This window comes from Trachypithecus francoisi, unplaced genomic scaffold (genome assembly GCF_009764315.1).
Source record: "Trachypithecus francoisi isolate TF-2019V2 unplaced genomic scaffold, Tfra_2.0 Lachesis_group9, whole genome shotgun sequence".
Lineage (NCBI taxonomy): Eukaryota > Metazoa > Chordata > Mammalia > Primates > Cercopithecidae > Trachypithecus > Trachypithecus francoisi.
Genome location: NW_022681474.1, coordinates 21,939,294 through 21,953,867, shown reverse-complemented (window position 1 = coordinate 21,953,867; position 14,574 = coordinate 21,939,294). Strand labels below are relative to the sequence as shown.

General features: G+C 38.8%; 1 protein-coding gene and 1 non-coding gene across 2 annotated transcripts in view; both read right to left on the bottom strand.

The window, feature by feature from the left end:
- MALRD1 (MAM and LDL receptor class A domain containing 1) overlaps positions 1-14,574 on the bottom strand; it is a 702,910-nt gene that overhangs the window by 128,157 nt on the left and 560,179 nt on the right. The window contains 1 exon segment of the mRNA XM_033209380.1: positions 3,512-3,775. Within this exon segment, the coding sequence (XP_033065271.1) occupies positions 3,512-3,775 (264 nt within the window).
- Positions 493-706, bottom strand: LOC117082939. The gene has a single exon (XR_004436854.1). It is a non-coding gene; the product is annotated as a small nucleolar RNA U3 (small nucleolar RNA).

The following is a 14,574-nucleotide window of genomic DNA, read 5'->3' as shown; positions in this document are numbered from 1 at the left end:
ACATTTCAACCTGTGAATATTTTGAAACTAAAGGATTTTTGCCTTTAAGATCCTCAGTCTCTTGTGACCCCGCTGTGTCTAGGACCACATCTTCTCAGTGTCTTCAATGTCTGCTTTTTTCTAAATGGTCTTTTAGCTGTTCCTTCAGGTTCTGCCTGCCACTTTATCTCTTTCCTCTCTCTTTGATCTCATCTACACCCACAGCTTCCATAATCATACGCTGATGGCCATGCATCCTTATATCATCTTATTTTAGCTCTCTCCGGAGCTTTATATATACACTTCCAAACACATTCTGAACATTTTCATGTGCATGGGTCACAGCTATCATATACAACACGTCTAAAACTAAAGCCACATCTTCCCCCAACATGTTCTTCTCCTATTTTCCCTAGCTTAAGCAATGGCACATGAGCTGACCTGATGTCCAAATTAGAAAGCTGGAAGTCTTTCTTTCTTTTTTTTTTTTTTTTCTTTTCTTGATTAACAAAAACCACTCAGACTACATTCTCTCCCTTTTACTTTCTGGAAGGAAGAGAAGGACATAATCAATGGCAAATGGTAGTTGGAACAAAGCAAGATCAAGAGCCAGCTTCACATTCAGGAGAGAAGGCTGTACCTCCTCCTTGTGCGTCTGGTGCCCTATGTGTTCAGAAAAACTTCTCTAGTAGCAAACTATAGACGTGATCCCTGAAAGCACAGTCTTGGAAGTCACAGCTGATTCCTTTCTCTTCCTCATCACCTGACCATCCCTTAAGTCTATTAATAATCTTTACCTTAAAGTCTAATTAATTGCTTTGTATTTGAACTGTGACACCTCCTAACCAGTCCTTCTTCCTCACTCCAATCCATCTCATATCCAACTTAAGTGCCGTTATGTAGCACTGGCATGGTGGCATGGGGGTGAGGATTCTGCAAGATGTGGGTCCCGCTTCACTCTCCAGGATTCTTTCTACATTTCCAACCACAGGCTCTGCTCTAGCAACACAAAATATGCTTCACTCTAACGACTTGTTCTCTGCTCCTGGAACAATCTTCACTTCACTTGAATCCAGATCTCTGCTTTATTCATCCAATCACTATTTGTCTTTCCAAGTTTGGCTGTGTAATCGCTCCTTTCGTGAAAATGTAAAGACTCCCTAGCACCATAGAGAGTTCCATATGTGCCTTCTAACACAAGGTGCTTGTCTCTGTCATAGGATTGATCATATAGTGTTCCTCACTTTCACTGACTAGCCTCCTTCACTAATGTATAGCACATCTTCTGCCTGAGCTCTGACAGTGTCATATCTATCTGTCTCGTCAATATGAACATAGTATGTGGCATCAGGCTTTTAATGAGGTTTGTGAATAAATGAATGAATGAATGTGAGTTTACAAAATGATTGGTTTCCTATTCTAAACCAATAGGAAAGCCCCCAAAGACTGTTATATCTTCAAATGTTTGGTGAATTTTGACCACTAAGTTCTCTTATTCTATAATTTTGTTCTAGAATTTTGTCCCCCATCTCTTCGTAACATGGGCTTATTTCCCTTTTGGAACAGAACTTCATAGGACTAGGCAAACTCCATTTTTCCAATGAATGCCTAGCATTATAAGGACACAGTACTTCCCTAAGCTTCTCTTTAAATAGCAGTCTTATTTGAAGCCAAATATCATATGGCTATATTGAACTTAATATGATTTCTATCAGTCAAATTACATTAGAGCTCTGATGGGAACAGGGATAAGTAATTTGGCAGGCTTTCTCTTTTCTATTCACCTCCATTTGCTTACCTTGCTTCTAAGAAAAGATTATAAGACCTGACAGGTTGACTTTATCTCAGAGAGAATATATAGGTAAGAAATAACAGGGAGTTAGAAAACCAATTTGTTAGTCTGAACCAGGAAAATAGTTTCACTGATTTAAGGCTAAAGCCTTTAAACATCCCAAGGTCATCTCTCTTTCTTTCATTGATCTTTACTCCTCTTCCAATTGTTTCAGATTTCTAGAGGTCCCATACTACACAGGTCCCTGAACTAGCCCTTGCTTTCTTCCTTCCATCTTTCCTTCCTTCCTTCCCTCTTTTGCTTCCTTCCTTCCTTCTCCCTTCCATTCCCTTTCCTTCCTTCCTTCCTTCTCTGTCCCCCTCTCCCTCCTTCCCTTCCCCACTTCCTCTTTTCCTCCCTTCCCCTCTTCCTTCCTTCTTTGTCTCTCTTTCATTCTTTTCTTTTCTTTTCTTTTTTTTTTTTTTTGAGACAGATTCTCACTTTGTCTCCCAGGCTGGAGTGCAGTGGTACAGTGGCACAACAATCATAGTTCACTGCAGCCTCAAACTCCTGTGCCCAAGAAATCCTTCCACCTCAGCATCCAGAGTAGCTTGGACTACAGGCATGCACCACCACACCTGGTTATTATTATTATTATTGTTATTTTTGTATAGATGGGGTCTCACTATGTTGCCCAGGCTGGCTTAAACTCCTGAGCCCAAGGGATCCTCCTACCTCGGCCTTTCAAAGTGCTGGGATAACAGGCCTGAGCCACTGCACCCAGACTTATTCAATGTTCCCCTCTTGTAGTTACATTTCAAACTGCCTTTTACTATTCCAAAAAGTATGATCATTAACATATAGTTTATGGACCACTATCACTGCAGCACTTACCCAAAAATACAATACGGTATAATAAAATATAAAATAAGCAAGGAAGCAAGCAAATAACTAAATAAAATGTTAGGCGTTTGGACACCACCATGATTATGTACTCACTTTAAGATGTGTGTAATTACTTCTTACCTAACATTCTTCCTTCCCTACCTGACATTGGCTTATTATACTAAAAATCAAAGGTACTGAATACAAAGCTTGGGATTTTACATGCATTTGCTCAAATCGTCACAGTCTTGTAAGTTAGGTATTACTGAATTCATTACCTGGATGACAAAACAAAATTGGCAGGGCTCAACTTCCCCCAAGACTGCACACATAGTAAGTAACAGGGATGAAATTCAAACCCATGTCTCTAGGATGCATTATCCCGTGAACTCCTAATGACATGACATTTACTCAGGTAATTATCCAGATCCAACTCTTAATTATATAGATCTATTAAAATCAACATTTGTCATTTGATCAAAAAGGAAATATCTATCAATATGCCCTTTACTTGAGCCATCTTCATGAACCTTTGTGGTAGGAAGAAATTCTAATTGAATTTCTTCAAACCACTTCTATAAACACGTTAATGAGATAAAAACATGTAATGGCATCTTCCATATGAATGACTCCGATGTAAATGGAAAAGGAAATAGAGAGGTTTAACAAAAATTAGCATGACCACAAACAGGGTGTTTCTAGAAACACTAAGCAGAGGACAGATGCCTTGTTTTGCAACATAACACAGAAAGCTGTGTTATTAACGATACAATCCCAGTAAGACTCTAGAGAACTTCATTTTATCTGTGGAGCCTTCTCTCTCATTCTCAAGCAGCATTCCTTCCCTGACACACTGAGTTAGTGAAAATAACTCACAGCAGATGAGTTCATCTTCACTGAAGTGGCAGTCAGGCACTCCATCGCATAGCAGGAGGGAAGGGATACACTCATCTGTAGAGCACGGGAACTCCATGTTACTACAGAGTGGAGGGGTGGGGCTGAGAGGACAATCCATTTCATCAGATCCGTCTGTGCAGTCTTCATGTCCATCACATTTCCCTGAGAGAGGGACACATTGGAGTGTGTAGATACAAGAAAACTGATCAGCTTCACAGGGTGATGGCTGTGCTGGGACAGGACCTAAAAAAGAGAGCAAGTCAAGTCATGTTGGCATTAGGGAATTTCCCTCCATCCAGTGTTGGGACATTACAGGTTGCATTTATTACTGTATAAAATGAATTTAGTTAATCGAAGTAAATTAATTTCCAATTAGGATTAATAGGAACCCCACAAAACAGGCAAATGTGATTCAATAATATGCCTTATCATAATGTCAGGAACATAAAAAATTATTTTAATTTCAATAATTTGGGGACAACAGGTAGATTTTGGTTACACTGATAAGTCCTTTAGTGGTGATTTCTGAAATTCTGGTGCACCCGCCACCCAAGCAGTGTACACTGTTCCCGATATATAGTCTTTTAATCTCTCACCACAGGCCGAATCTTCCTCCTTGAGTCCCCAAAGTCCACTATATCATTATTATGCCTTTGCATCCTCATAGCTTAGCTCCCACTTATACATGAGAACATACAATATTTAGTTTTTCATTCCTGGTTTACTTCATTTAGAATAATGGCCTCTAGCTCCATCCTAGTTGCTGCAAAAGACATTATTTCATTCCTTTTTTATGGCTGAGCAGTGTTCCATGATGTATATATACTGCATTTTCTTTATCAACTTGTTGACTGATGGGCATTTAGGTTGGTTCCATATCTTTGCAACTGTGAATTGTGCTGCTATAAACATGCATATGGATGTGTCTTTTTCAAATAACGACTTTTTTGGGGGGTAGATACCCAGTAGTGAGATCGCTGGATCAAATGGCAGTTCAATTTTTAGTTCTTTAAGGCATCTCCATACTATTTTCCATAGTGGTGGTACTGATGTACATTCCCACCAGCAGTGTAAAAGTGTTTCCTTTTCACCACATCCGCACCAACATCTATTGCTTTTTGACTTTTTAATCATGGCCATTCTTACAGGTACAATATTTTTTAAAAAGGCATCATTGACATGGAAACTGACACCTTCAAATTAAAAAAGACATTTTGATTTCTATGCCTTCTATTGGACTATTAAATCAGATTGTGCTCGAGAGTAAAGATACTTTCATGCAGTAAATTAGCAACTTTGGAAAGATGCACTCACAATTTTAGAATTTAAGGAAATTGTTATAATATCAGAGTATCATTTATTTACTGTCTCTTAGTGGTCCCCACCCAGGGAATCTGGCTCTTGAGACCCTGGCCAGGTTTGAGCCACAGACGTAGAGATCTGCTATGGTTTTGTCACACTGCACTCCGTCCTTGAATCTTCATCACAGGTCAAAGGCCATGTGCTGCCATATCTAAAGCCAGATAAAATCATAGTGTAATCTAAGATGTTACACTAGGAATCCTGAAGGTAGCCTGCTTCAAATCCAACCAACTCATTTTACAAATGAAGACCCTGAAGCCCACAAATTTTAAATATCCAAAGACTCAATGCTAGTGTAATAAACTTTGGTTACATGAAACTTTTCTGCAGCAAATGTTTGAGTCCACATTAAGCCAAACTTAAAGCAGAGGCTGACTGCTGAGTGTTGACTATCTGATGTTTCTAAAGGTCAGAGAAGGTATGTAAATATATAGGACTTCACTAATTGGTGATTAGTGGGATGCTTCTTACACTGTATTGTCTCTGTGCTAGTTAGTGAGGGACTCAACAATATATTAAGGGGAAAATATAGAGCCAGGTAACAATGGAGGCCAGTTCAGGAATGGTTTATTTTGTTTTCTTGACATTTTAAACTATTTTTATTTATGGGTTGTATGAGAATAATTTGTATTATATGTAAAGATGATATAGTGAATTCATTTAAAAAATGAGATTTGAAAGTCCCTCTCCCTCCTCACTAAACCAATAGTGAAGATATATTTAGGAGGAATTTAGACTCTGACCCTATGACTAAAGTCATGTATCTGGGATACATGTGGCTGTGCTTAGGAAGCCTATGTTCGTAGAAATCAGTATATTTAAGTAGGAGATAGATAAATGTATGACTTGGAGACATCGCTATCATGTTTTAATCTAACTGCCTGAGATCACAGCAGTATACAAAACTACAAAGTTCCAATGTACAAATTATAAATTCAAACTTTGAAAGTAAATTGGATTTAAATATTTAAACTTTTATACATAGCTCTTCTGGTACTGGACCATGGTCAAATAAATAGTTTCTCTGCAAACTTTTCATTAGATTAATCTCACACTTAAGAAGGACAGAAATTATTTTTTTCTAAAGTATTTTACGCATGAAACTTTCATCTTTATGAGCTCACCAAAGGTCGAAAAGGTTTAACAATTCTTTGCGTGTAATAAGAATCTAGAACCAACTTTAGTAATATATCTATGACTTAGCTAAGTCTTAAAAAAATGAGGAAAGCAATGTTCTGTATTTGAAAACAAACACAGACTTCTTATGTTTCCCAGTTCCTATTCAGAATGATGTGTGTGTGTATGTGTGTTTCTCTATATTTTTTTCTTTTTTTTTTTTTGAGACGGAGTCTTGCTCTGTCACCCAGGCTGGAGTGCTGTGGCCGGATCTCAGCTCACTGCAAGCTCTGGCTCCCGGGTTCACGCCATTCTCCTGCCTCAGCCTCCCGGGTAGCTGGGACTACAGGCGCCGCCACCTCACCCGGCTAGTTTTTTGTATTTTTTTAGTAGAGACGGGGTTTCACCGTGTTAGCCAGGATGGTCTCGATCTCCTGACCTCGTGATCCGCCCGTCTCGGCCTCCCAAAGTGCTGGGATTACAGGCTTGAGCCACCGCGCCCGGCCTCTATATTTTTTTCTTACAGTGGATATGCAAAAATAAAAATTTCTCCTTTTGGAGATAGCCATTGCATTAAATGCCAATTTTTTTTTTTTATTGAATGATACTCAGAACTCACTTGTTCTAGACCCTTCTTTTCAAAGACTCTGTTGGGCTTGTCCTGCCTATAGTGCATACTGGCTTGTTGCCCAGCTTCCTCCATCCACATCAAGGTGTCCATTCCCCCAGCTGCTGGGAGGTGGCCAGATGACAGCTCATGTTTGAGTCAGGCTCCAGGAATTGCCCTCCAGAGTTACATCTCCTCCTGGGAACAGCTCCATTCACTGACCGGTGAGTTGGAGATAAGATGGCCCAGGGCCTATGCCTCAATGTAAGACATCTACAAAGAGCCAGTGCAGCTCCAGAGCTGCCCATGGTATCGGCGGAGCCTCTTACTGCACCTGCATCACAGCTAAACCCCACCTGCCACCAGGCAGATGCCCAGTTCTGTTTCCTCCCCTCCTTTGCAGGGATGTTCCTGAGACAATTTCTAAGAAATCTCTGATTTAGAGTGTGCCTTAAAGTCAGCTTCCCAGGGAACCTCACTTGTAATACTCTCCAAACATAAAAATGAATCCAGTTTAAATTAAATCTGCTCTGAATTGCTCCTCAAGTTTTCTAAAGAAATATTTCTGATGTAGGAAGAATATGACTTTGCTTCCTACGGAGAGTCTAGGTAGTCTCTTAGCCAAGAGCAGTCTTTCATTCACTCCATATTTATTTTGTCTCTTGTTTCAACCTAGTGAAAACTCTGTATTCTACTGTAAATCCATACTTTTTGACATAAGTGGTTTCCTTTAGGTAATCAAATAAACTAATACTCCTGGAAGATGTACTATGTTTATCCTTTGACTTGGATGCACTCTGCCACATACGTACTTTAAGAAGTGTGGCTGGGGCCGGGCGCGGTGGCTCAAGCCTGTAATCCCAGCACTTTGGGAGGCCGAGACGGGCGGATCACGAGGTCAGGAGATCGAGACCATCCTGACTAACACAGTGAAACCCCGTCTCTACTAAAAAATACAAAAAAACTAGCCGGGCGCGGTGGCGGGCGCCTGTAGTCCCAGCTACTCGGGAGGCTGAGGCAGGAGAATGGCGTGAACCCGGGAGGCGGAGCTTGCAGTGAGCTGAGATCCGGCCACTGCACTCCAGCCTGGGCGACAGAGCGAGACTCCGTCTCAAAAAAAAAAAAAAAAAAAAAAGTGTGGCTGGATGGTCATGGTGGCTCACGCCTGTAATCCTAACAGTTTGGAGGCTGAGCTGGGCAGATCATCTGAGGTCAGGAGTTCGAGACCAGCCTGGCCAACATGGTGAAACCCCGTCTCTTCTAAAAATACAAAAATTAGCCTGGCATGGTGGCACACGCCTGTAATCCCAGCAACTCAGGAGGGTCAGGCAATCGATTCGTTTGAACCCAGGAGGCAAAGGTTGCAGTGAGCTTAGATAGTGCAACTGCACTCCAGCCTGGACAACAAGAGCAAAACTTTGTCAAAAGAAAAAAAGAAAGAAAGAAAAAGAGAGAGAGAGACAGAGAGAGAGAAAGGGAGACAGAAAGAAAGAAAGAAAGAAAGAAAGAAAGAAAGAAAGAAAGAAAGAAAGGAAGGAAGGAAGGAAGGAAGAAAGAAAGAAAGAAAGAAAGAGAGAGAAAGAGAGAGGAAGGAAGGAAGGAAGGAAGGGAGGCAGGCAGGGAGGGAGGGAGGGAGGGAGGGAGGGAGGGAGGAATTAACCATAAAGTGTATCTCATGTGGCAGTTTGCAGTTGATTTATTCTTTACATTTTGGAGCTGATAATAATATACAATTCCTTTAACTCTGTAAAATAAGAACAACATTCATTGTTCTCTTTTTAATACTCTGAAAAGCCTCAGCACTACCTTAAATGCATGTTACTAGTGAAAGAAGCCAATCTGAAAAGGCTACACGCTGTCTGATTTCGAAGATATGACATTCTAGAAAAGGCAAAATTATGGAGACAGGAAAAAGATCTGCCAGGAATTACGCGGTGGGAAGTAGGGCAAGGAGGAATGAAAAGGTAGAGCACAGGAGATTTTCAGGGCGGTCAAACTAACTATATGTATTGTATTATAATGGTGGATACATATCATTGTATGTTTGTCAAAATCCATAGAACTTTCAACACAAAGAGTGAAACTTAATGTATACTATGGACTTGGGGTGACAACAATGTGCCAAAGTAGGTTCATCTCATTGACTGTAACAAATGTACCACTCTGGTGCAGCATGTTAATAGCGGGGAAGACTATGAGGGTGGGGGCAGGGAGTATATGTGAAATTTTCTTCTCAATTCTGCTGTGAACCTAAAACTGCTATAGAATATAAAGTATATACATACACGCACATAGAGACATACACACACTGTATATATACATGTATTAGCTTTGATATATAAAAATAACAGGCCGGGCGCGGTGGCTCAAGCCTGTAATCCCAGCACTTTGGGAGGCCGAGACGGGCGGATCACGAGGTCAGGAGATCGAGACCATCCTGGCTAACACAGTGAAACCCCGTCTCTACTAAAAATACAAAAACTAGCCGGGCGAGGTGGCGGGCGCCTGTAGTCCCAGCTACTCGGGAGGCTGAGGCAGGAGAATGGCGTAAACCCGGGAGGCAGAGCTTGCAGTGAGCTGAGATCCGGCCACTGCACTCCAGTCCGGGCGACAGAGCGAGACTCTGCTTCAAAAAAAAAAAAAAAAAAAAAAAAAAAAAAAAAAAAAATAACAATATTGGTGATGAGATATCTATCTATAGATCTGTCTTCTGAAAATTTGAGGAGCAATTCAGAGGAGATTTAATTTAAACTAGATTCATTTAGAGTGTTATAAGTCAGGTTCCCAGGGAAGCTGACTTTAAGGCATACTCCAAATCAGAGATTTCATAGAAATTCTCTCAGGAACATCCCTGCAAAGGCATAAGACAGATCTATAGATAGATAGCTCACCACCTATATATGTATTATATATGAATATATACACATATAAAATATATAGACATATATAAAATATGTCTATATATATTATATATTATCACCACCAATATTCCTTAGAACCTACATTGTAACCAACACCTCATGTTTGGTGATTCTCTTAAAATTTCTATGTTCTAATTTCTCCAAATTTATTTGAGAATGTAGCAATCCAGCAAGTAAACGCATAACACTTTAATAAATGTACTGTGCCTTGATCAAGCACATTGATCCATTTCTTACTATGCCCAGTGAGCTGCTTGGTCAGGTTGCTAAAAACCAATGGCATTGAGGTGCAAGGCTGGTGACTGTGCAAGGGAAATGCTTTCAGGTCGGTCCCGACAGTAGTTAGCCTCCTTGGAAATTCATGTTGTCGTTCATTACGTGAGACAGTTACTGTGTGGAAGAGCCTAACATGCTCAGTGCAAAAATAAAACTTAGATCAGGAAAGCAAATGAAAATAGTACATTCTGTGTTGATAGTGTCGTTTGCGTATACCCCAAAGAGTACCACCAGAAAGGATGAAGGGATGTACAAAAGAAATGTAGAGGGGCACTCAGAAATGTTCGTGACTGTGATGGAGGGAAAGAGATGAGAAAATAAAGACATTCCAAAAAAATGTTGATTCATCTTGACAAGATGACTCATTATATATCTTAAGGGTGTTTGTTTCTTTGTTTGTTTTTGTTAAGTCAACAGTTTTCAAGCTACATCTGATTAGGGGTATTATACAGACCTAACGCTGGGGTGAGAAGAACAAAGAGATTCATATGAAAGCTTAGTTTATATGCTTTAGGGAGTGTTTCTGAAAAGGAGGAGCCCAAGTTTCAAGTGTGTTGGAATCAGCAATAAAATGTATCTCATGCCATTGTTTGCAACTGATTTATTCTTTGTATATTGGAGTCGATTCAAGGCTGTACCAGCAATAAAGTTACTCTCACTCACTTGTATGCCACCAAACATGCTTCCTTCAGTAAGGAATAAGGGTGTGCATTCACAGCTATATATACAGCTACACATATTTAGACATACTTATTTATATATACTAATATTGGTACACATAAATACCAATATTGGTATTGAGCTATCTATCTTCTATCTATCTATCTATCTATCTATCTATCTATCTATCTTCTATCTATCTTCTATCAATCTATCTATCTATCTATCTATCTATCTTGTACCAATATCCTTTACAACATATATTTCAGTCTGTACATCATATTTGATACTTTTCTCTTAAAATTTTAATTTTTTAATTTCTCTAAATCCCTTTTAATATGCAGTAATCCAATGCTTAAAATGTACAATAAAACGTTTACCCTGAAATCGTACATTATTCAATATATACAATTTCACTCTCTTGTCTTTGCATTGTGCAAGTAATGTGACAAGCACATAAACATCAGCTAGCATGGGTTTCAGCAGAAAACAGGTTAAGAAACGTTGCTTTAGGCCAGGCGTGGTGGCTCACGCCTATAATCCCAGCACTTTGGGAGGCTGAGGTGGGCGGATGACTTGAGGTCAGTAGTTCAAGATCAGCCTGGCCAACGTGGTGAAACCCTATCTCTACTAAAAATACAAAAATTAGCCAGGCATGGTGCCGTGCACCTGTAATCCCAGCTACTCCGGAGGCTGAGGTGAGAGAATCACTGGAACCCAGGAGGTGGAGATTGCAGTGAGCAGAGATCGCGCCACTGCACTCCAGCCTGGGTGACAGAGCGAGACTCTGTCTCTAAATAAATGAATAAATAAGAAATCTTGCTTTAGAATTTAGAGAATTAGTGTACAAATTAGTTTTGAGAAAAAGGATTCTGAAGCAACAGAAAATCCCACAATCAAAGCTATACTTGTGCTTTGTCAGGAAATTGTAATTACATCACTATTATAGCATCTTCACCAGGTCTTTACTCACGTTTTGCTCGAAATTGTGGCTCAAATAGAGCTTGGACACTCCAAATCATATTGGACAAGTTTTAACCTCTCTTTGAGAATACACTGACATCCTAGTGCCCAACAGAGTAAATGGCATGAGGTATCGGTTCAATCAATATTTCTTACATTGATGAATAATACATCAATGGTTTAAATAGAAATTGTACTTTTCTTGATAATTAATATGAAGTTAGATAATCAAAATGGATGAACTGAAGAATTCTTTCATTGATTTCATTGACTCTTTCCATGGACTAAATCATAAGTAGTAAAAGGATAGATCAACAATATAGAAACTGGAAAGCTCTTTAAAAAATAAATTTTCTAATATATTTGAATATAAACATATTTAAGTAAAGAATTCTGTCATTTATTTCATATGCATCCTACAGGTCTTTACCAATTGCTTCAGAAGTTTTATGTGATTTTACATAAAGGACTTTTGCAAATGATGTTGTATATGCATGCATATATATATATAAAAGAATAAACCTGCCATTTTATTTTCTATAGATCTTATAAGAGCAAAAGAAAATATTTAAGAAAAGAAAAACACCTAGGATAAGGGATTTAGGAACTGGCATTTAGGAACTTCGACTTTCGTAGTAACCAAGACATGTCTCTGATTACCATCACTTCACTTTGTGCTATGCAGACAGTTCCAATCCCTGACACTGTGGGTGTTTCTTTGTCCTCCCACAAGATGTTAAGTTTCATTGTTCATTCAACATTTGCATAGCAGTAGAAACACATTTCTTATAGCAATAAAAATTATTTCACACTGATAATTTGCAGTGAAATTCAATGAAATGTTCTCATGAATTTCATGCAAGTTCCATAAAAGCTTAAAGTGCCCAAGGATAATCTGATGGATTTTTATCTTTATGATTAATATGTTTAGAGAAAAGGAAAATTGTCTTGAAAGAAAAATGATATGCACGTAGAACTTCAGTTTTAAAGGAGAGAAATTATGTTGTTGCCAAATATTGTCATACTGAGTGATACAGACAGTAAAAATGCTCACTGTAAAATATAATACACCTGTTACAAATGGGTAATTGTCTCTGGGAGGCATTTAATTAACAGCATTCAAAAAGATTACAAAAAATCTACGAGGGGGAAACTATTATAATTTAGTAGCTGCAATTATAAGTACCCGTGTTTTCAGGTTATTGTGAATTATAACTCTGTGGTTATGTCTCCATAAGAGCCCCTCATAAAGTATACAAATATTAATTTCTTCTTTAGTTTAAAAAATCATCCTCTGTAATGGGGACAGAGAAAAGAATAATTTGATCTTATTTCATTTTCATATATTTAACAGCTTAAATATTCCTAGAAAGATGGAACATGACCTCTATTTGTCTAAAGACTCAGAAAGTCCTGACATTTGAGGTAAAGTACACAGAGTGTGTGTAGTATAAGAAATCAAGAAGGCTCATTTGGCCATGACCAAAAAGTCAAAAGCCAGACAGAGAGACAAGAGTGAAGAAAACGGAGAACTTTCCAGAACTTATGTCCAATGTGGAAGCTAACAAGTATCTGAGAAGAGATGCCAAGTACAAAGTGATAATTATTTTCAAAGTGAATAACTGCAGCTAGTTAAGGCCAAAGCTAAATAAAATCAACATAGGAGGGAGCTGGAAAAAATCCAAACTTAACACAAACATAAATGCACTTATGTTTGTATACATTATTTTTACAAATATGTGTGCATGCATCCAGAGGTAGGTTACCTGAAAGCAGGAAGCTACTCACTAATAATAGAGGAGTTTGGGAGAAGATAGCCAGGCAGTGGATGATGGGCAGCGTCATTCAGAGGAAACACGAGATTGAGGTGGAGAAGTGAAAACCCTATTATCAGAGTCCTTCCTTTCCCCCAGCACATAAAGAGGCTGCAGACTTGAAAGAAAACAGGATCTGAAGAAACAGAATGTCTTAAGAGGCCCCAAAAGAGTTATCACTTTTACCCAACATCAATATTTGCCGGGATTTTAAATAATTCCTCCATATCCATAAATAGTGATACCACTGCAAATGAATGAAATTGCATACATGATGAATTTACTGGCTTCACGTAATCCCCAATAATCTAAAACGTATGTAAAAGTGATAAAATATATTAAAAATATAAAAAGGAAGGGTGGTTGCTGGCCATTTTTTTTCCTGCCATGAGCCCTGGAACCCAGAGGGACCCCTGTGCATTACAGATTCAGTCCTGTTTAATCATTTCCAGATGGTGCTATAGTTCCCAGTCTGACATATCTGTGTTAGCGTGGCCACAATTACATGCAATGTTGGACGAGGTTGTGTACTTGGCCTAATTTAACGCTGTTGCTCACTGATAGCTCTAGTCCATATTTACTGCAAGTTTATTTAATAGCTAAAGCATTCCCCAAATCCTCAACTCTTGACTTCTAACTTTAGGCCCAGTATTATTAAATACTTTCCTTTTTTAATTCAACATTTACATTTCTTCCAGCACACATTTCCCAAAGGAAGAACTCTGCACAAAAATGGTTCTTCAATGCCTTACAGGGTTAAGTCTACCATTTTTAGTCAGTATTCAACACACTGACATCTGATTCAGACTCACTTATGCTCACGTTCTCCATAAAACCCTAAAATTACAGAGGAAATAATGAATATTTCAGACTATAGGACATGCATTATATTCTTGGCTAGCTGGCGCAGACTGAGAAAGAGAAAGTCATCATTGGTCCTATGAGTGGAAAGTTGTTATTTACAGAAATTATGAGCAGGTGCTTTGGCACCAATCAATAATCAGATCTTTCTCTTAGTATAAAAGGCTGAGAATGGAGAGTGAGAAGCCGTCTCTCATCACACACCATAAATATATACAATAAAAAAAATTCTAGGAGTTTTAGACAATCAGTGAAGGAAGAATGTTAAATTTCATATGCACTTTGGGAACATCTGTTTTACCTGTCTTAGAAAGGTCAAATGAGAGACAAATCATTTGGTGAGATGGACATTAGAGAAGACCACTCAAGAGTCAGGTATTATTCTACAGTTGTCTATTATTCTACAGTTGTCTCTAATAGATACCTTCCAGGTGCAATATCTCAACCACTCTATGATGCAAC